The 23,193-nt window shown below is 33.8% G+C and overlaps 3 protein-coding genes across 3 annotated transcripts; 1 reads left to right on the top strand and 2 right to left on the bottom strand.

Annotated features, from left to right (window-relative positions):
- Nucleotides 1–815: 815 nt before the first annotated feature.
- Nucleotides 816–3,789, bottom strand: LOC100801509 (cell number regulator 8). The gene is made up of 3 exons (XM_003554317.5): nt 3,310–3,789; nt 2,449–2,651; nt 816–1,274 (listed from the first exon to the last, which is right to left on the bottom strand). The coding sequence occupies exons 1-3, from the start codon at nt 3,551–3,553 to the stop codon at nt 1,035–1,037; spliced, it is 687 nt and encodes a 228-aa protein (XP_003554365.1). The 5' UTR covers nt 3,554–3,789; the 3' UTR covers nt 816–1,034.
- A 4,769-nt stretch (nt 3,790–8,558) lies between these two features.
- On the bottom strand, nt 8,559–10,836 carry LOC102668573 (uncharacterized). Its single transcript, XM_006605172.1, has 2 exons — nt 10,048–10,836; nt 8,559–8,597 (listed from the first exon to the last, which is right to left on the bottom strand). Exons 1-2 carry the CDS (start codon nt 10,834–10,836, stop codon nt 8,559–8,561), a joined length of 828 nt encoding a protein of 275 aa, XP_006605235.1.
- A 6,562-nt stretch (nt 10,837–17,398) lies between these two features.
- On the top strand, nt 17,399–22,470 carry LOC100800969 (DEAD-box ATP-dependent RNA helicase 57). Its single transcript, XM_003554316.5, has 12 exons — nt 17,399–17,604; nt 17,706–17,841; nt 17,938–18,071; nt 18,156–18,247; nt 18,374–18,470; nt 18,628–18,708; nt 18,789–19,021; nt 20,359–20,553; nt 20,664–20,754; nt 21,187–21,309; nt 21,608–21,758; nt 21,910–22,470. Exons 1-12 carry the CDS (start codon nt 17,524–17,526, stop codon nt 22,107–22,109), a joined length of 1,614 nt encoding a protein of 537 aa, XP_003554364.3. The 5' UTR covers nt 17,399–17,523; the 3' UTR covers nt 22,110–22,470.
- The last annotated feature ends 723 nt before the right edge of the window (nt 22,471–23,193 follow it).

Below are 23,193 nucleotides of genomic sequence, written 5' to 3'. Positions count from 1 at the left end.
TACCTAAACAAATTAAAGTCTAGCCAAATTTGCTTTTAGTTTCAAAGGTAATCAATCAGTAAAACTCACAAGATTCCACCTCAATGTGATAATGACAAAAAAAAACACATTTTTTTTCTGTTATCTTCTATTTCTTTTAGTCTCATTTTTTTTATCAATCTAAACAACACATTTTTGCCACAATCTTCTATTTTTATACTTTTTTTCTTTATTTGGCTTTTAATCTGAAAAAAGCATTAGTAATTAAAGTGTTGTCGATCCATTCATAATTTCCATATGATATATATATATATATATATATATATATATATATATATATATATATATATATATATATATATATTCATGAAACAAGTTATACTCAATTTTTTGGTGAGATTCTTAATAGTTAAACTCATTTTAGAAGACGATTGATCAAATATTCAAAATTGAGTCGATATATACCTACTTAGAGTAATAAAAAGTTTCTAACACTTATTATTCATGATATTCAAACACGAGATATTACAACGAAAATCAAGCTAAATCATGATTGTTCTCAATAATTAGTGATAAAATGTCATAGCCACCAATAGAGTTCGCTAATGTTTCGTTAAGAACAAAAGCAGGAAAGGAGTTAGGAGAAAACATAAGAGACCATCAAGTAATGACTGTTACTTTTTAGCTGCCTAATTTTACAAGAAAATTCCATTTCTATTTATCTATTAATTTAAAAATTCAAGATAGTATTAATTACAAAATTTCCATAAATGAAAGATAAATAACAATGTAAGTTATATAAGGAATGTAATTACGCATAGACACTAGGAAAAAAATTTCTCCCAAATCATTCCAATCTATATATGATACAAAACAGTAGGGAAGCAAACAGAAATTACGATGATGTTTCATGTTCTCATAATAAAAATAAAATAAAAAATACAGGACCCTCTTTTGATAAAGTCATAACACGGTTCAACAACATCAAATTATATAGAGACAAGGCAACAGTAATATACGCATGAATAGCACTTCCAAGATGAAGGATGAAATTTTCAAGCCTCACGTCCCATGGTCTGCTCTCCTGGGGGAATCATAACCAGTACTGGTTGAGCATTAAAGCCAGGATGAGGTAACCTGCGACGGAGCTCACGACCTTCTTGACAAAGAGCACATACATGACAGAAGACATGAGTTGCCAAGTCACATGTTGACTCACACTGTTCACGCTGCACCTCATCTTCCAAAATGCTTCCGCAGCATCCGCATGATCTATTAAGTGCTTCGCAACTTCCCTGAATCCCAAGGACAATAAATAATTTATACAAAGATTTGTTTTTTTTTTCATAACATAGGAATGTGATTTTTGTGTTTGAGGTAGTGACAGATTATAAGCAAAGGCAAATCTCACTTACACTTACGCAGGCTTTTCATTTACGAAGCATGGCATCATATATGAAATACTAGAAGACACCAAGTAATTTTAAGCAATACAAAGTCTACATACAAAACTTCAAACATACCATTTGGTGAGTAACTGACTATCAACTCCCTACAAAATCTACATACAAAATACCGAGGTTGTTCAATTAATCCAACTTACCTACAAATAATAGGACTATTTTCTTGACATACACCTCATTGTACCAAAACTATTTGGACAAGGTGTACAACATGTGACCAAACATATGAAAAAATGATCAACATAACCAAAATTCTCAAATCTACATAAGAATTAGTAGTTTGGTACATTTCTTAAACAGTGATACTGAGTTATATGGATTGATCATCTTATTATACATTAGACGGATGGGAGCCCAAATGTTCCAGCTTGACAGAGTGGACAACCTAATTTGCATGTTGAATCTAGCCTACTTGGGTTGTACTGCATCTGCATGTCTCAAGCTAGTGTTAATTATTTATTGCCAATATATAAAAGAGGTTTAAAGTGCACAGGTTGATCAATTAATAACCATGTCCACCTAACAACATTCTTGGGACCAGGAGAGTCACATTATCCAATATAAAATACTTGTGATATAAACAGGATGAGATCACACAGAAAAAAGTATATAATCGCTGGTGTCAGTGTGATATTAGCAGCAATATAGATGGATTTACAATGGATTACAATACTGAACAGAAGGAAAAAAGATACAGTAGCATAGGGTGTTTGAGATACACCCTCATCTCTCCCATGCACTCCTTGGTCGCTACTTCCTTACCTCCCCCCCTCTCTACTCTTCTCTCATTTTATTTTACTATAGCTTGCTACAAAATTTCCCTCCGATCTCCTCCAATGGCCATGCTGGCAGCTAACTACCCCCAGTCATGCCAATTCCTTTGCTCCATTAGGGCTGTAATTGCCTACAAATCTGCCTTGAATACACCCTCACAAATAGGAGATTTCGTAACACATTATCACTAGAATCTAGATTATAAGGAGCAAAGAATAAAAAAGTAACATACCTCTAAATTGAACCTGCGACGAATAGCAGTACGGCTAGGATAGGAAAACCACGGTGCAAGGCAATTCCAACCAAAGCAGGAATTTCCAATTATATACATTCCAGAATATGGCAAGCAGTGATTGGCAAATGTCCCAGGAGCAGATTCAAGTCTCTCAACATTGCTTCCATACAGCACGCAAGGAGCCACACTCCCAAGAAGACCTAGCCCATGACATCAGTTCAAGTATAAGCAAAGTGAATAAACGTTATATGGATCCAAATTGAAAACACATCAAAGGGAACGGGAGGCTTAAAATCCAGAAGCATTTTTTTTTTAAAATAATAGCACTTTTTTTGTTTTGTTTTTTGTTTCTTCCTGATTAAAATTTAAAAACAACCCGATATATAATAATAACACATGATTTCACCGGTCATATCATAATGGTTTAGGATTAAGGGAAAATTACCATCCAGAATCAACTAAACAAACCACTCATAGTGGGTGCTGATCTTTTCGCAGCTGAATTCATTGAAAGACACAGCATTCATTTTCAAAAAAAAATTATATATAAAAGCTTATACGGAAACAAGTTTCGCCCGGTCAAATGGAAACCTAACACGTGCGATTGAAACATTCATCGGAATCATTCCTAAATTCAAATTTTACGGGATACCATATAGACTCTAATTGATTAGGTTTTTTTTTTTTCGCTCGCGATTCGATTGTACGAGATGAAGAAAACATCGTTCGTTTGACCGCGGAATGAAAAGAGGAAAAAGAATAGAGAATGGAAAAAATAGAGCAGAAGTTAGGTCAAAAGTGATAAAATGCAGAAAAATGTTGAAACGAAATTGGCATGTGAGGGATGGAAGGACTCACAAACTTCGAGATCGCTGCTGCAGAAGTGATCGGTTTGGCCGAGACAGGCGCAGATGGAGGAGTTCCAAGGGGCGCGGCCCATGGGCTGGCCCACGACGCTGCCGTGGCCCAGCGGGAGCCCATCAGCGGTCCATCCGAGAAGAAACTCGGGAGTCTCAGGTGGCGTTGGTGGTTCGGATTTGGGTTGGGACTGGTGGAGAAGAGGACTTGCCTCCTCGTGATTGGGTTGCTTATTATCGGCCATTGAGATTGAAGTGAACGGAACGAAATGGGATCACGGGATTGTGAAGAGAATACAAGAGATGTCGGTGGAGACCGGAGATTCCCCGCGTCGTCGTCTCCTCCTTATAATATTATATCTAACTTTTATTACCACACGTAAATTGTTTATTCTTCTTTTCTCGTTTCCACTCTTTCTACCACGTCAACGCCACGCAAGACGCTACTATTCTTCTCTTCCTTCTTTAATAAGATACCTACACACAACCCTTGGATTCATTCATGCTCATAATTAATGTAGAGTTCTTCCAAGAAAAATATAGAGTTCTTTCTCGTAACTAATGTAAAAAGATTATAAATATTATCACTAAAACTTTTTAAATAGTTATTATAAAACAAATTTAATGATAATATAAAATTGTTTTATATTATATATTATTTTTCTGTTTATTATTCCCATTTTAAAAATATTTTTGATAATTTAGTAAAAGCTAAGATATTACTTCTAAAATTAATTATGAAAATGAATAAAAAAAAAGTTGAAATACATATGATATGACGGGTAGAATTAAAGAACAACAATTTTATTGTTAGTTTTTGACGAAGATGAAGTCATAAAAATGTAACGTAACAAAGTTACGACTCTAAAATGGTAGGGTTAAGCAATAGTCGAGTTTAATTATATTTGAGTTTGCAATGTCCAATTTGAATTAGAGTTATGATCATATTCATATATCTCATTTTGGGTGGATTAGAAAGAAATAAATAGAGATTACAAGGTAAGGAAGAAAAAGAAGGTAGAGAGAAAAAAAAATCGATGGGATATATGAGGGAAAAAAAGGTAGAGAAGATGTGATAAAAAAAAAAGAAATAGATAAATGAAAAAAAAAAAGGTAAAAGTTGGATGAAAGAGAAAATGGAAATATGAGAAGTATTTTCCTTCAAAATAAACCAACATCCAACGAAGGAGTGCGTTTTTCCATTGTCTACTGGTTTATTTGGAAAGCGAGATATGTGGAAGTGTTCAGCATCAATGCTTGGACGACTTGATTCTCTTTAAATCAGAATCAAAGCTTGCATGAAGTGCTTCTCAATACATCTTTGGTTCGGATTTATCATCAGCGTCAAATCCTAGTGCTTCGGATTCCTCTGAGTTCTAATAGTTTCATACTTCCATTGGCAATCCAAGCCTTTCGGCATTTGGTGGGATAATTCGTTATAGTCTTGGTAGATGGTTCAGTGGATAATTTGGTTCATGTTGTTTCACAGCTCCGCTCCATGCAAAAATGTTTGGCATTTACAATGGTTTGCAAATTGCTTGGCAGCAAGGAATCAAAATATATACGTGAATCTGATTCTCAGTTAGCAATTGATCTCATTCTTGGAACTGCTAATCATTTCCATCTTTATAGTTCTTTGATCATGAAGATTAAACAATTCCAGCGTGTGTTCAGGGAAGGTAACAAGATTGTTGATTGGCTTGCAAAAGAGGATTCTACTTCTCAGGATAATTTAACTATTTTGAATCAGTGCCCTAGTTCCTTTTATGTTATTTACCTTGCGGATATAATGAGACACTCCTCCTTGAGGTCCTAGCTTTGTTTTGTTGTTTATTTTCTTGTCTGTATTTTTCCTAGCATAAAAAAACCATCATCTTACTCTCTTTTTTTATATTAAAAATAAGGCCTAAGCCCAAAGAGATTATATAGGAAGAATAAGTGGGAGATGGACTCCATTCTTGTCTTCTACTCTGCACTAGAGTCCGTCGACGGTGGTGTTGGATGGAGGGACAGCACTCGCGATGCTCATAAAAAAAACATAATCTAAAGAACTATCATGCAGTACCAACATCTTAATTTAAGCCTATTTCCGGTTTGATTACCCTTCAGTTTGGGTGAGTCACAGGTTCGGAGGGCCATGCACTGGGCTGATTAGTTCAATGGGTCTATTGGCATCCCCAACTTACTCTTTTAACCCATAACTTTCAGTTTTTTTTTTAATATGAAAATACCTCTTATGGAAACAAGTTTATGTTGTGTTAATTCTTATAAAAAAAATTAACATAACAGAAACTTGTTTTTTTTTGTGTTAGTATGTAAATTCAAAATACACAATCGAAATAATTTTAGTCATGTTAATTCTTTTGAAAGAAAAAAGTTGTTAATTTTTTTATAAAAAAAATTAACACAATAAATACATGCTTTCTGTTATTTTATATTTCATAAACGAAAACATGTTCCCGTCAATCTAATTAACAAAAGAATATTTTTATCTTTTCACACTGGTTAGGAGATTTGGATGGTAACTTTGTAGTGTAGCATAGCACTTTTAACAATTTTAAATTTTAAAATATTCAAAGTAGGTCATGGTTATAGAATTGGGACATTAAAAGTTTTAGGGAAATGCCTTGAGTATCCAAAGTTTTGGTACATCCAGCCGTTTCCCAAAATGTCAAAACTGCCCTTATAGGCACTTTAGGTTATAAATAGCATCTTGTTTTTTTTTTTTTGCTTTGTTAAGGATACACAATAAAGTTGGTGGTTGTTTAGTATATTTTAAATAATATTACCAAATCAATATTTATAAAATTATTAAAATTATTGCTAACATATAAAAAAAATTAATTTCTATAACATGTTAAAAAGTAAACAAAATTTTAAAATTATTTTTTTTAAAAAAAAGTTCATACGAATTTAATGATTGGTATGAGTCATATAAATTGTCAATCCATATGACTCATAGATCAACAATCCGTATGAGTTTTTTTTATAAAAAAAATATTTTTAAATTTTTAATTATTTTTTTAAAAAAATAAATAAATAATTTAAAATTAAATGAGTTATACAGATTGTCAACCATATTTAACAAAAAAGTAAAGATATTTTAGTTTGGCAAAAACACAAAAGGGAACACTTTTATAAATTATTTACCAAAAAAAGACTCTTTTGCAAGACATGGCACGAGGGAGCAGCAGGGTAGTGTCCTTGACGCGGGCGCGTATGGTAGTGCCCTGCCACTAGGCGCCACTGACGCCCCTGCTGCAAGCGCGACCCCAAGCGCGTCCCTCCCCCACCCCCTCCAGCCCAAGGGCGGTCCCCCCACCCCCTCCTGGTCCCCCCACCCCACTGCATGTCAAACACTGGGTGTCCAAAACCAACTCCCAAAGTTTTAATTCCAATGCTCCAAAAGCCTAATTATATCTATATTTTAATGAACTATAAATTTAGAATCTCATGCTCTGGTTGCTTGTTAGTGGCGATATTTTATTTTATTGTTCAGTTCACAGGTTGAAAATTAATTGGTACTCAAGATCATCACTGAAGTCATTCTATAGGGTGAATAAGGCTTTTTCTTAATGATACAATTTGAATTTGTCTGGAAAAACATTTCTAGAAGTATTTTTAGGGGAAAAAAACAAAAAAAAAAAAAACCGAAATATTGTCTCTGTAAGCTAAAAATGAAAAAGTTTCACCACACATAAAATAGAAATTGAATCAAGACATTTTGTTCTGAAATGAAATTTCCATTATCCACAGTAACTCACATTGGCAGTTTCTTTGTATTTTTTTCCTTGGCGTTTTGATCAGCTGATCGCAGGTGCTGGAAGGTTTTGGATATTATTAAGTGGTCCCAAAACCGATATTGGTACAGACCCTTCTGGGACCAATCTCCTTGATCATGACATATCTTTTTGACAATATATGCAAATACAATCTTCCAATACCTTTCCAAAAATCTGTGAAGTTGCAATTCACTGTGCCCATTACACTTATAACCATAGTACAACCTTGCTGAACATTTGAGAGTTGTACAACAATTGCTTTCAGGAAGAATTTAAACTCAAATGCTAAGAATGAAATAAAAGGGTCAACATGAATTAAATAAAAGTTGCACTTTAAAGCAAATAGTTATAGCTTCTGAAAAACAATCCTCGTATACTCTAAATATCTTAAATCAGGTGAAGGCCGTTCCTAGCTAGATGGGGTCGTGGCATCGTGGGGTATGGCCGTATGGGGATAAGGTATTCAAATGTAATTACTCAGCGATTCTCTAGATTTTTTTTATTTTCTTTATTTATCACTTATCTTAATTCCCTTTTTTTTCTTTTTATCTCATAATAATTTTTGTAAGAATTTGTTATATAAGTAGCATTTCTCAAGTTATTACCCTTTATTTTAGTTCCTTAACCCTTATATGCTCGTGCGTAATCAATAAACGGTTGCTTATTTTCCATTTTACCTTTGAAATTTCGGCCTACGCGTTAAAGAAAAGAATATATGTTGATTTTTGCACATTATATTTCTTGACGTCCAAAAGAAAAACTATCCTAATTTCATAATTTTATCGGAGAAAATAACATCTTATATGCATATCTCTCACTCAGTGTAAGATAACAATACGTGAGGGGAAAAAATTTAATTTGAATGTCCACATCTTTGAAGGGAACATGAATGATGACATATTTCATATCTAGCCATTCATTTTTATTTTTATTTTAAGAAATGCAACATCATGAATACGGATCAAGGCCACAAAACACATCATAGACAAGCTTCAACGAAAATAAATGATCAAGGTTAGAATGTACATCGACTGTTGGGGTTAGATTTATATAAGAAAATTTAAACTTATAAAATTTTAAAATACTCGAATTTATATTTTAAATTTATTCGGATGTGATAAGGTACAATTGTATGATTATTGTTTTGTAAATCATTATATTTTAGTTATTAGAATGAATTTTGCAATTGTAATATTCTTATCAGGGATGTTAATGGCTTTGAAAAATTAAAGGTTTTCAACAATAAAGAAGGGGAAAATATGCTTTTCATTTTTTATTTCTTTAAAAAGTGCCATGTGAACTTTAGAGCGGTCGTTAACAAGACTTGATTAATAATCAAATCCACAAATTTTAGCCCAATAAATAGTTTTGCTAACAATAAAAATTAAATCAGTAAATTTAGTTTTGAATCTATGGCTTGCTTCATCAAATTCGTTGCCCAACTTTTCCAGTTTTCCTTTTTTTGTTTTCAAAGATTCAACTTTCCCGTGAGGTGCAGTGCCTGAATCTAAGGGGAAAAGTAATTAAAACAAGAGAGCGAATTACAACAAGGCTTCGTTAGGTTCAATATTCCGTTAACTATGCCATCATAATACTAGAAATTAACGAGATTTAATGCAGTAACAACAGAAGCAGGGACAAAGATGGACCACTCGTTCTCAACTAATAATTATCAAGTTTGCTGTCACTTCATCTTATTATAAATGCTATTCCGAAGTGTCACATGCCATTAACAAACGGAAAAATTCAACAATTCAAGCAGAGCAGAGACCATGTGTGAATTTTTTTATGGCCAAAAAACATAAATAAAATTGATATTTTTTTCAGAATTAAAATAAGGAAACACAACTATCGGTACTAGAGTTGAAGTGGTTGCGTTTTTTTTTTATATTTATAATCACCATAATTAAGTTTTGATTAAGTGGTCATTTTATTAGTATTATTTCTAGCACTTTTTAATAAATACTACAGGTGTTTATAAATATTTTTAACCAAAATAATCGTAACGCACATCTCAAATATGTAATAATTTAAAGTTGATTCTATCTAAATCAAATTTATCCAATTTATAACAAATCAGCAATCGTTAGAGATAGGCAGAGTGCGCTCCGATTGCACATTTCAGTATTTCACGACCATATTTTGAGGAAGAATTCTGGTACTGCTAGTTACCATCTATCCAATAAAATTATGTTCTCTGTGCTTATTAAAAATAAAATAAGTATTAGAAACAAGATGGGATAAAGACTGAGTCCTAAAAATACATACTTTCAATCCAAATTAACTTTTCACCCAATTGGGAAGTTAGTCAGAGCATCCAAAGATACTTAAATAGTTAATTGAACAACTTCAAAATCTTACTCCAAACTAGATGGCAGCTTAAAAAAAATAACTTCAAAATCTTACTCCAAATAATATATGTGCATTCATGCATTCATTAGAATAAATTATCTTAGAAACAAAAGCAAAATTATTAAGCAGAAAATTACGCTTAAATCCCATTTCAACCCGTTATTTTAGAGATTAATTAATGAACTTCGCCAAGTTCGATAATAAGTGAAAGAAACAAAAAACAGCACGTGAAAGCAAATTGCAGAAAGCAGCAAGTTCAGGTTCTTAACATCGTTGGCAGAGAAAAAAGAAATTCAGGCTTCAGGCTTGTGTAGTGTAATGACAAGAAATGCATTAACTACGAGGACAGAAAATAAGTACCTGAAATCACTTCTATACGTTCCCCTCTCTTTCTACTTTCTATTTTCTACACGCTCATACCTTTTTATGTTACCAACGACTAGGTGTCAAAGACTCAAACACATTCAATTCAATTACATATAAAAAAGACTATATTTAAATGAAGAGTAGTAGGAAGGAAGCAAAATATGGAGATAGGTACGAATTAAAAATAATGGGATTAATTAATCAAATTCCAACCTTCTTTTTTTCAACAAATTATTTACCAGAGGGTCAAGTCTGTGTCCGGTTCTCGCCGGTTCCGATTTGCACCTAGTGAGTACAGTAGGACGTAACACAGACTCTGTTTCTGTTTCAACTTCCTCAACCTTTTCTGGTTCGGTGAGTGAAGCAATTTTTTCTGTTAGAAACCCTAATTCGGGTTCCGTTTGGGGTCCCTCGGAAGTGTGTTGTAGTTCCGTTTCTTGGTCCTTGACGGGGGAACTCCAGAACCTACTAGCCAAAGAGGAGGATCTGTACGGAGCGGATCTACAGCGAGTTAAAAGCAGAGCGTTTCTCGGGGGAGTGCTGGAATTGGAAGCAAAATCACTATCCTTATCCACATTGACTCTCTCTTGGAACGGTAATTCCGATTCTTCGTGGGCGTAGAAATTGGGCTCGGACTGGGAGTCTTGTTTGAGCTTGGTGGGCTTTCGACGGAAGAAGGGCCAGTTGGGCCAGAGGGGATTGCAGCGGCAGGGGTTGTTGGGCCTTCGGATCCAGAAGCAGCAGCAGCGGCGGCGGCGGCGGCGGCACCGAGTGGGAGCTAAGTCGGGTTGGGTGGTGGGTTGTTTGGAAGCGCGTTTGACTCGGACCTGGCCCATGCACGTGACCTTGGGGGAAGAGGGTTCCTGGGTGTGGGTTTCGAAGGTGGTGTTTTTCTTTCGTACGAACATAGGGCTTGACCTGGACCTTCTGCTTCTGCTGCCCGCATTGCTTCTGAGAAACCTCATGAGTGGGGGAGGGAACTTGTCTGTGCGACCTGGACTCGAAATGGGTTTCGCAGATAGCTTCATGTTTGTGGACAAGAGAGGAATTTGAGGGAATGTGTTTTTTTTTGTGTGCTGCTAGTGACTTCTTGTGAAACGCAATTGAGATGGGTCTGTCTGGGGAAGCTTGCTTGCTCGCTTTCTGTAAAATGCTTTTCCCATTTTTGTTTTCTTGCGGTGGACTTTTTTAAATTATATTGCATCTTCGCACGGATGGGTGAATCTGCTTTACTGTCAAGATCTTTTTCTTTTTTTTTTCGAGGTCCTCAGCTTCTCTTTGTCCTTCCTCTCGAGGTCGCTTATATTTTTATTTTTTATGATATTCTTATTGCTTTGATTAATAATATTAGATTAAAATATATTTTTATTCTCATAAACTTTATAATATTTAGAATTTGTCCTGAAAAATGTTTAGTATATTTTTTCTCATAAGATTAAAATATGTCTTTTTTTTTACTTGAGACAAGATTTGAACATTTTGAACATAAGTACATTATTTTTTTTACATTAATTATATGTATAATTAGTATAAAAAATATTAGTATAAAAAATATCATATTTATCTTGCATAATTTTTCCATTAGTTATATGTACGATTTTTAGTTACATTTTCCATCGTTATATTTATAATTAGTATAAAAAATATAATATTTACCTATATGATTAATGTAAAAAATTATTATTGTAGGTTTGAATTTACTTGAATTCATGTTAATTCCAAAAAATGATCTAGATGAAAAACATATTAAAAATTTGAGAAAGACGAATTTTAAATATTTTTATTTTTATAAAGATGAAAAACATATTTTAATTTCAATATTAATATATATGATTATATTTTGATTTTTTTAGCTAAAGGCATCTAAAGCTTCTTAACTGATACTCAACTAATCTTCTTCTATCAAATTGGGATAAAATGATATCTTTAATTGTAACTTTAACTTCAAGTACATGACCAAATCTTAAATTTTGGTTAAGAAACTTAAATATTGAATCACTTATATCAGCAACTTTAGTTATATTTTAATTATTTATATTTCCTCTTTAAAAACACAATAATATTATTGAAACGTTACTTTATAAATAACATTTTGTATTATTAGGCAAAATTACATTAATCATATGGCTATAAAAAGTAAAAAACCAATCTTGATTAAAGGCCTCCTCCTTAGCAAGCCATTTTAACCAATGGTTGTCGTTTTGATCTCCCTCAGAGCGTACTTGTTACATTCGTGGTCTGAAAAAAGAATTAAATTAAATATTAAATATATAACATATTCGTGCTATTTTGCAATACAATCATTTTACAGAACTTCCATAACCATGCTCTGTTGCATAAGAACAAAACTGATGTTGGGGTGTTAACTGAGGAAAGTATATGCAAACTTACTATTGTCACTTTTAAAGCATATGTTTGGATTAATTTCTTTTTCTACTTGCGTGTGAGGGGTGTTTGTTCCATGGATTTTTTATTTTATTTTTTAAGTAAAATGATGTTTTAGAAACATAATCTTGGAAATTTAATGTATTATATCCTTCCTTCCGTGAACTGAACTTATCAATACACACAAATATAATTTCTTGTTGAGAGCAGTCCAATAGACCATAGAGTTGAGATTGGACCAAGCTTCAAAGTTGAGTTTACAAGAAAATAGTGACCTTTCATAGTTGCTCACAAGATACGTCATGCAACTACAATCACTTATCTCCATATTTTGTATATAGTTACAATTTTATTGATTTGCCTATTTCTTGTAATTGAGGAATAGGCATAGTGAATATACAATAGAAAGGTCACTATAATCCCACACCAGTTGTTTGGGGTTATCCCCTTTCCATATAATTTTCTTTTAATTATATATATATATATAGTGAGAGTGTGCAATCTTAGGTAGTTTCCATATAATTTCCTTTTAATTTTTTTTCTTTTAAAAAATATATATAACTTTTTTTTTTCTTTTGTCATGTTACGAGGCAATTATTCTGGACTTGAGACACACGGTTTGCTTTGATAGATGTAGATTGATGGATGAATTATCTTGTAAAGGAAGGATACATACATGGGAGAGTCGGGATCCAGGAAAAAACTAGAAAGTTAGAAGAAAGTAGTAAAAACAGAAGTAACATGGCAAGTGTTTTCAGACAATCCAGTCCACTCAGTCAATGAAAACAAATTTATGATTTGATTGTTTCTTCTGCTTTTTATTTTTTAAGTTGTTTAATTTTGGAGAGGTGTTAGTATTATTGACGGACGAGAAAGCTCTCACAGACTCACACTAATCAGATTCATCATTCATAAAATTATTTAGACATGATCTTTCGTGCTCCCACCTCCTTGGTCAATCTCCCTGTATTATTATGGACGAATAGTAGGGCCAGTTTCCCAAATTTTGTAGTAGGCAGCACAGGATGGGGAAAATTCCTATGCTCAATATGGCCAAAATATCCACAAAATTTAAACTTAAAATTTTATTTAAAAGATTCAAACTAAATCTTTACAAGAAAATATTTTAAATTTTTATTTAAGAAAAGTTTAATTTTTGTGTATTAATAATGTAAAGAATTTTTATACTGTCAATTAATTAAAATTTAGGATAAATATAATGTTTAAATATTTTTTTTATAAAAATCAATAAACTTATCATTTATAATATTTTTATTCAATAATTATATAAAAATTCTTATACATTGTTAATATACAGACTATTTTCTCAAGGAAATATATATTTCTTATTCCCCTCACAAACCTTCAATAATATGAAATAAGGTGGAATGATATTGATAGAAAATCAATACTATCAAATAAGGCGGAATACATTTTCCCATGAAAATGATAAATATTCTTATAAGCTATAATTTCTTCAAATTAAATTGATTTTGGTATTGACTCTTGGATGCATGAGTGATTGACCTCACTTTAGTTTATTTAATAATCCTTCTTAAATTTTAAAAATTCCTCAATAAACTATTTTTCTAAATGTGTGAGATTTTTTTTCACGATGATTATTTTGTTTGCTATAGGTTGTACCATGTACGCCAAAAGAAAACAATGCCATTGTGTTATGGACTCATGGGTTGTTTGTTTAAGTTTTTTTTTTTAAAGTAGTTTTGCTTTTTTTAATGTTTTTGTCTAAATAATTAAAAAAACATTTTTTTTAAGAAAACAACTCTTATCTACTTCTTATAAAATTACTTTTTCAATTTTTCTTCTTCTTAAAATTACCTTTTTTAAAAAAAATAAATAAACTGGCCTTGTTCTCCCAAAAATAGTGCTTCTAGAAGTTAGAAGTTGGCAAGTTGTTTTCTTAATAATCAGCCAAAGCCAAAGCCTTCTCAAACGCTATTTCCAACATCGTGGAACCATAGTTTGTCGTGATTTTTCTTATGTTCAATACATGTCCTTTTCATGGAAGACGTCTTAAGAAAAATACATATTCCGTATTTTAGTCCTGCTTCTATTCGGGCATTGCCTCTTTAGATTAAAATACATTCATGGGAATATGAATCTCAAATGTTTTGCAAGCCCTGAGGAGACAACGAATAGCCATCTGCAGCATTTTCTAATCAAAATCATTATCATTTAAGGAAAGGGGACAAAAGGGGTGGTGAAAAGTGCTTGCGAAAATTTGAACAAACATCAGTGATTGTTTATGGGTTGCCATGAATTATTTTTTCTTGTAAGAGAAAAAAACGCAATCCTCTAATGCATGCTGGCCCCAATACCATGGTCTCACGCCTTTCCGTACTGTCTCACAACATAGTGAGTCAACCCAGACTATGTTCAAGATTCCGTTAATAATATTTCTTTACAATCCTATCCTTATGTGGATGCAAGTTAGTTCATAGAACCACGCAAAATGTGGATGCAATTTAGTGATTTCAGTGTTACAAGAGAGCATAGAAAGCCGAAAAGTATTTCAGTTTCAGCAGCCTCAGTTCCTTGTGGGACTCGGGAAGATAGCTTGTGAATCAAAAAGCAATGGCATTATTATGTTATGGCCCCCGAGACAAGAGCAAATCTGAGATCAGTCTAACCCCAGAAAATAGACGTTGAAATATGAAATCCTCAAGATCAATTACTATATTCGCATGTCCATACTTCAAAGTACAGCACTATATGGGTTGCAACTTGCATGCATATATTCAAAATTGAAAATATGAATATGGGTCATCTTGAGATCTGCTACTTGAAGAATTATAAATTATCAACATCATATCCGAGTACGAGTTGCTAAATTTTATAATTATATATTGACCAAAAAACTGTTTATATATATGGAAATACTGTTTAGTATGAAAAATGTTAGACAAAATTGAATACGAACGCGTTACCATGATTTGTGTCATACGCCCAAATCTATCTTTTCCTTTTTTAGTTGCCAAATAACCAATTAAACATGTCCACATATATTTGTGTGAGTTTCGTGTAATTTCTTTTAGTAAGAAATAGCAACACTCATCACATAAGGCCAAATGATCAAATTAAAATCTGATAGAAGATCTGTCTATAAATAAAGTTACCGTTTTAGATGTATGCTCATATACATCAACAGTAGGTTCAGAATTAATAGGTGTTTTCACATCACCAATTTATAGCATTAACTCCGAGTCCAGAGTGTTACAGTCCCAATCGATGGTTCCATTGTGAGCCTCAGTTTCATGATCTGAGATTTGAGAACAATAGCGATATTAGAGATACAGCTTTTGCTAATAAAGCATAGTAATGCAAAATGAATGAAATGAAGATGCAGCTTCAAGGAAACAAAGCAGCATTGGCTTTAAAGAGAAGGGATCATGAATAGAAACATTTAATCATGCCTGAAACTGTGGATAGAGGGAGTTCGGAAAGGAGTGCAACACAGTTCTTTAGTGCCTGGAGTTCAGCTTCCTTTTCTTGGAGTTTAGATTAAGCCAGGTTTAGTTAGGATTCCAATTCCACAATCTGGTTTTTCTGCTGTTCTATCAGCAATTGACATAGTTTCTGATTCAGTTCTGATGGTGATACTCCATGGTATTGAGAAGAGTTGAAATTCAAGTCATCTATTCTATCATGGCCTTCATTTGGAACTTACCTGCAAAGGAGTTCCTTGGTCATACCCAAATTGAGATCATAAGTAAAATAAGATATATGTGGCCAAAAAGGGGACTATCAATAGTAAGCTTGATCACAAGATTTAGGCAGTAAGCAGATTTATAAATTTGATCAGAGAAGACAAACACAGAATTCTGCTTCAAGTGTAAGAGCACTACTTTCACATTCACCATTATCAATTACTGGGAGACTCCAAAATTTGGCATCAGTGTCTCTAAGTTCATTCTCCGTCTTCTTGAGCATTATTTCATATTTCCTGCCGCTCATTTTGCCACACTCCATACCAATATTGCCAACATAATCCAAAACTTGATGAGCACGTGGTGATTTTCTTATGATGAGCTCAGATTTTTTCCTTGGTTTTAGTTAGTTCATTGATCTCAGCTTTTCCAGCCATCATACACATTATGCCAAATCTAACTCCCGAATCAAACAATGCGCTAGCTGACGGTTGGATCATGTTCCTCGTCACTGCATTGCGCGAGGAAGCGCTTTGTGGCGAAACACGTGAACCCTGCTGCTACAACAGCTGCTAAGAGAAACTGCCACATTGAGAATAAGACAAAGCAATGATGATGCAAACAGAACTACCAAATCAAAATGTGCTTCCAGACAGGAAGATGCTAAACAGAGTCTGTTGTGTCAATGTGATCTTTTGTATTGCGTGGTTCCCGCTTCTATCCGTTTCGACTAAACAGAGAGTTATATTTCTTGCCTCAAACTTGTGTATTCTTTTAACTGTTTAACATATCGTTATTATTATTATTATGCATTTTGTTATTATTTTTTCAGAATATTAATTTCATGAATATGAATTGATTATAAAGTTTACTTGGGATTCATTTTGAATATAAATGGAAAGGAAACATGTCACAATATCATTTACTGATTCCCAAAATATATATGGCAAAATATTGCATTATTTATTTCTACATTATTATTTATATGATTTCATGGTAAATGTGATGAGACTACTTCCTGCTGATTCTATCTTGAAGAGGAAGGTATAGTAATTTTAAAACTGTCCAACCACCAAATTGCTTACACACATATTGACTGCTGGTGCAGTAGGGTCACTTTTTTCTCACAAACACATGCTCTCTTTCATTACACGGGATTGCTCTCTAGTTTTTCACAAATCATACGAAAACTAATTTTGTAATCTAAAATTTAGATTATAGGAACTAATTTCCATAATATATTTAGTTGCATTTATTTGTACTAGCCTACTAGGGTACACTTTTGTAAAATTATATTTAAAAAACTAGTTGATGGAAAGAGTATTTTTATCAAAAGAGTTAAAAAGAAAAAGAAAAACTAGCGCAAGTATGAAAAGGAAAAGGAAAATGTGATAACAAGTTAACAACTCCTTGGAGGAAGGTAAGCGAGGCCCAAAAAAAACTGAAAAGGGTTGGATAGTCCAATATGCACTTCTTTTTTATAAAAGGTATGGGCCGAAAAAAAAGAGAGAATTAAAAAAAGCAAAATTGTCTAGTTGGTTTTGGTTGCCTTCCTTGAAAAGTTGCATAACACAGTAGAAGTGGCCGGCCGCAGCGAACAAAAGAAGTGTCTGCAAAGCCGTTACTCTTACTCATCACCTAAACCCCTAATTCCAATCCCCAATGGCGAACGACTCGTCGTTTTTGTTCGCCGGCATTCGTTTCGATAGAAAGAAGTTCGGCGCCGATATTGCCAGGTTCCAGGTACCAATCTCTCTTCCTCTTTGTCTCATATACTCATTCACCTTTTCACTCTTATTATGCCACATGTTAATAACTGTTATTTTTCCATTAAATTTGAAAAGAAAAAAGACAGTGATACTGATTCGGCGAAGATTTCGAGCGCCGCCGAAGACGAAGGCGAGAAAACAATAGAACCAGTGGAAGAGAAAGTCGCAGCGTCAACGACGAAGAAGAGGAAGCGCAAGGGAACCTCTTCCGGTATTCACATTCTCGTGCTTTATTTATACTATGCTACCTCTTGCATTCAACTTTATGTATCTCACTTTTGCTTCGTTTTTCGTAAACGCACAAAAGAAACGGTTGAAGGATTCAATGTGTTCAGAAGTTCGACGTCTGTGGCGCAGTCGAATGATGAAGTCCGAGTCAATGAGGAGTCCGTTGAGCTGAATAAGAAGACAAAGAAGAAGGAACAAAATAAGCAACTCGAGGTTTCTTTTCTGTTTTGTGAAATACGCATAATTCTCGGTGTTTTTAAGTTTATGCAATGGTTTCATATTTTGATCTGTTTTCAGCGGGACGCAAAATTCAGAAAGCAGCACAACATTCATGTCTCTGGTTACAACGTGCCGACTCCGCTTCAAAGCTTTGATGAGTTGAAATCAAGGTATCTTTCATAAGAATATTATGTTATGTCATTTCTGAGAACCACCTTGTATTCCGTTTGCCTTTCATTCTGCTCCTTTTGTTTACAAGTAAGGGACGATTCTGAGTCTTAATAAATTGTTTGCAGATATAACTGTCCTTCGTATTTGTTGCGCAATCTGAAGGAACTTGGATTTAGAGAACCAACACCTATCCAAAGGCAGGCTATTCCAGTACTTCTACAAGTACGGATTTTCTGTCTGGGCTATAATTGTTTTGCATTTACAGATATAACTGAAGTTTGATCATGATTTTGTATGCATATTATGTTGTCCTTCAGTTAGGCTTAGGCATTAACATAATGTTGTTTTCGCTGCTGTATTCCTTCAATTGTTTGGGTAGGGTCGTGAATGCTTTGCTTGTGCACCGACTGGCTCTGGGAAAACCCTTGCGTTTGTGTGTCCAATGCTTATGAAGCTTAAGGTATTGCTTATTTTCTCCAACTGTGTTTGCAGTTCCCAACTTCCGTGTCCTTGGTTCAAATAATCAACTGTGTTTTACAGGATCCGGAAAAAGGTGGCATTCGAGCTGTTATCCTTTGTCATACTCGTGAATTATCTGTCCAAACATATCGAGAGTGCAAAAAGCTTGCTAAGAGAAAAAAATTTCGTATCAAGTTGATGACTAAGAATCTTTTAAGAAATGCTGATTTTTCAAAATTTCCATGTGATGTACTAATATCCACGCCACTTCGATTACGCTTGGCTATCAAGAGGAAGAAGATTGATCTCAGCAGGTGTGTGATGATGAATTTAGTCTCATTTTAAATTTGAAACCTTTAAATTACTAATCATGTAATCATTATAGTGCATGCATTTTTCATCCACGGGGAATACCTTGATTGCAGTTTTCTCATCATAAATAATTCATTGAACTATACTTTGTTCATTATCAATCAATTGCATACTTGATATGAAATTGTTTCCTGGGACGGCATGTATGATAAACTTGATGGACACTTTTCCTTTTAGTATTTATTCCCCTTGCTGTTTTGATACAAGTTTATACTTTGATATGATTCGTATGAAGTGGTTTTATGTGCTGTATGTGGTAATGTCAATACATTTTCATTTATTTGGTGATGAAATTCAACTTGGAAACATTATGATTAAAATGAAGGTTGTTTCTGAAGATCGATAAGCTATAAGCTATATACCTACTTTTTGGTTTATTAATTTTAAATGTAAACTATGAAATCCCACTACTAGTTAAAGTTAAACTGTCCTGACTAGTAGGCACTACTAGTAACTAGAAGCATTTCTACCTTTTGTTTCTATCTGAGCCTATGCAATAAATGCCGTAGACACAAATAACCAGTTGATCATTCAGTCTGCAAACAATAAGGCCCGAAGAACAAGATTGAAGTTTAGGATCTGGCCAGTTGTATTGTGTGAAGTCCACTTAATAGTCAATTTAAGTGTTATTTTAGTGGTGTAAAAGCATTTCTGAAAATAATACTTTCATACAAGTTGGGAAAACTAAATATTACACAAAACTAGAGCATCTATAATGGATGGTTGCTTAATTGAGTTGTTTATCTTAAATTTGTGGGTCCTACAATGCTGCATAGATTTGAGAACTTTGCACAAAAGTTCACTCCTATGATAAGGTTGCTAAATTGAATGCTAAATGTAATTTCCCTTATTTTTCTGCTTATTCTTGGCTTGAAAAGTCCCTTTTTCATTGATAAAAAATAGTTAAGCAACGTTGCTTATATAAGAAATGATGCTTGTATATGAAACACCATGTCAAATGCTCCAACGACAATTTTTGTTAAGCAACGTGTCTTATTTTTAAGCAACTTGTATAAACTCTTTTATTTGGTGTTGGTTTTGCCCCTCAATCAGGTATTATATGTAAGTAATGTAATGTCAACTGCAGTAGGTGTAGCTTCACTTTATAGCTCAACTACTTATAATGCTTTGCACATTACAACACACTTTTGCTGGATGCTTTTAGATTTATGATATATCTTACAAATGTGTCTACAAAGTCAGTAGCAGATATGTGATGTGATTTATTACATAGTTCAATGCATTGATTTTCTTATTCCAACTATTTTGGGTGCTTCAGAGTTGAGTATCTTGTCCTGGATGAATCGGATAAGCTATTTGAGCCTGAATTATTCAAGCAGATTGATTCTGTTATCAAGGCATGCTCAAATCCCTCAATAATACGCTCACTGTTCAGTGCTACTTTACCTGATTTTGTTGAAGATCAAGCTCGAGAACTTATGCATGATGCTGTTCGTGTAATTGTTGGCAGAAAGTAAGTTTGCTGCAAAACATTTACAAACATGGTGCTCCTGAGCATATTGTTAGTTAATACAGTTTTCTTCACATTATTTTGTTGATGCCCAATGCTTTTATGCGCATCAGGAATATGGCTTCTGAAACAATAAAGCAAAAATTGGTTTTTACTGGAAGTGAAGAAGGAAAACTTCTAGCAATTCGTCAAAGCTTTGCCGAGGTAAATTGCTAACAATAATGCTTCTGATAAATATCACTAGTCTCAATCCAATTTTCTTATGCATCAATCAAGAGGTTGTGTCTCACAATTAAAGATTCTTCGGTATATCTGTTTGAAAAAAAATTAGAATTGTCACTACAAATTACTATTAATATGTATTTCCTATTTTGTAGCCTGATGTTTGTTTTACTGATTATGTACTGCCTATACTATATATAATTAAACATTCTGCTTATTCTGGGTTTGGTGTTAGATAATGTGTCATGTACATAATATAAAATGACTTGGAATGCTTATTCCTGTATCACCTTTGGCTTAACTTTGGAACTTGTGGAAAGTCTATAATGTTGTATTCCCTCCTGAGTCATTCCTATTAGTATTTTTAAGTTGGTTGCCTTTTTTGACCTTTTTATTTACTGCAACATCTTGTAGAGTCTTAATCCTCCAGTATTGGTTTTTCTCCAAAGCAAGGAGCGTGCCAAGGAGCTGTACAGTGAACTTGCATTTGACAACATTAGAGTTGATGTTATCCATTCTGATTTGTCTCAAGCAGAGGTAGTTCTCAACCCCTTTGAACAACATAAGATATTTATTGGAAAATAAGAAAATATGAAACGTTTCCCCTCCCCACCAAAATAAAAAAGAAAACTGATAAGGTGTGTGACTAAGATATGGTCTTTAAGTCTTTACTATTTGTATGGAGACGACGACAAATTATGATATTCCTTTTGACCTCTGTTCTTTCATACTGCTTAATCTCTGTTAATCATCACCAATAGGTACTCTAATGCTAACTTGTTAAATTAGCAGTTTTTGTGATTTCCTTAATTCTGATCTCTTGCATTGTGTATAGCGAGAAAATGCTGTTGATAACTTCAGAGCTGGAAAAACATGGGTTTTGATTGCTACTGATGTAGTTGCCCGTGGCATGGATTTCAAAGGTGTGAACTGTGTGATCAATTATGATTTCCCCGATTCTGCTGCTGCTTATGTCCACAGAATTGGTACGTGCAGTTATATTAATGTTGTTTTAGATTTGGGAAAAGATATTTATAGGGATTATAATTTATATTATTCTCTCATGGAGCCTCTCGATTGCTAGATCACTCAATTATTATTATTATTTGCTAATAGAAAATGTTGATTTTTCATTAGGTCGTTCTGGCAGAGCAGGGAGGACTGGAGAAGCAATTACTTTTTACACAGAAGATGACATTCCTTTCCTTCGGAATGTTGCTAATCTTATGGCAGCATCGGGCTGTGAGGTTCCTTCCTATCTCATGGAGTTGCGCAAAAAGAAGTGGAAGAAGCACAGGCCAAAAAGAGATTCAATCTCAACAAAACCAGACCTATAACACTGTAACAGCATAGAATGGCAACATGCTTTTAACCTTGAAATTTCCAGTAGTGTTTATTTCTTAAAATAGGCCAGGCAGCCTAGTGGCAAGATTTTGTTGTTGCCCATTCCCAAATGCAACACGATGAAAAGGGAAGGGAGAGGGTAGGCAATTGTGACCAAGAGAGAATCGCGTTTTAGCTAATGCAATAGGCTGCTGGCAGTGTTGCCTAAATTTAAACCATGATTGTCGTCATATACTCCTCAGCCCTCACTGTAAGCCCCCTAAAGTGTAATCTCATGTGAAATGGGTATTCTTGTGCCTCTAGAAACTAGAATGTTTATTTGATAAACATTTAAGAAATTCATTTTCATTATTATTTTCTTTTATTGCAGGGGGTGATACGGATCACTTTATTTTGCTTATCAACTGCTGTAAGAATTTTTATTATATTTTGTAAGTTAGTTTTTGCCCAAAGCGGTTATTTTGATATGCTTATTCAGCCTTCTACAGTGTGTTGGCTTTCCTCACTGTACTATGATAGCATGGTGATTGTCCAAATGCCGGGCATGCATTGTCTATGCCCAGTTTGTAGTGTGTATTAATTTTTCGTTACAAAATAGATGCTAAAGTATAGGCAAAGCGGCCTACCCATAATTTGATTTCGGGATCAAATAGTTTCCAAGTTCCCAAGGAAACTTTCCACTTAATCCACGGCTCTATTGCGCATGAACTGCATGTGCAGGAAAAATTTAAGCAGACATAATAATAAACATTATAAGTTATTCGCCCTACTCCTTATTATAAGGCACTTTGAACATCAATCATATAAATCAATAAAAGTAATTAATTCGGTTGATTTTTATTGAAATAAGCATTTTCCATCCTCTATCCAAGGACACAATGATTTTTTTTTTTTTTGGTGAAGCCAAGGACACAATGATCATATCACAAGATTTCTCACTTTTCATATCAATCAAACCAATCTATCATGATAAGCTGAGCTCTTTCTGCAGCCTTCACAGCTTTTGGATAGGGTCGTATCTCACCGTCCAACCGTGTGAGACGTTATGAAATATTTTACATAACTATCAACCTGCAC

This window comes from Glycine max, chromosome 19 (assembly GCF_000004515.6).
Source record: "Glycine max cultivar Williams 82 chromosome 19, Glycine_max_v4.0, whole genome shotgun sequence".
Taxonomy (NCBI): Eukaryota; Viridiplantae; Streptophyta; class Magnoliopsida; order Fabales; family Fabaceae; genus Glycine; species Glycine max.
The sequence above is the reverse complement of the archived record's forward strand: the minus strand, read 5'-3'. Positions and strand labels throughout refer to the sequence as shown.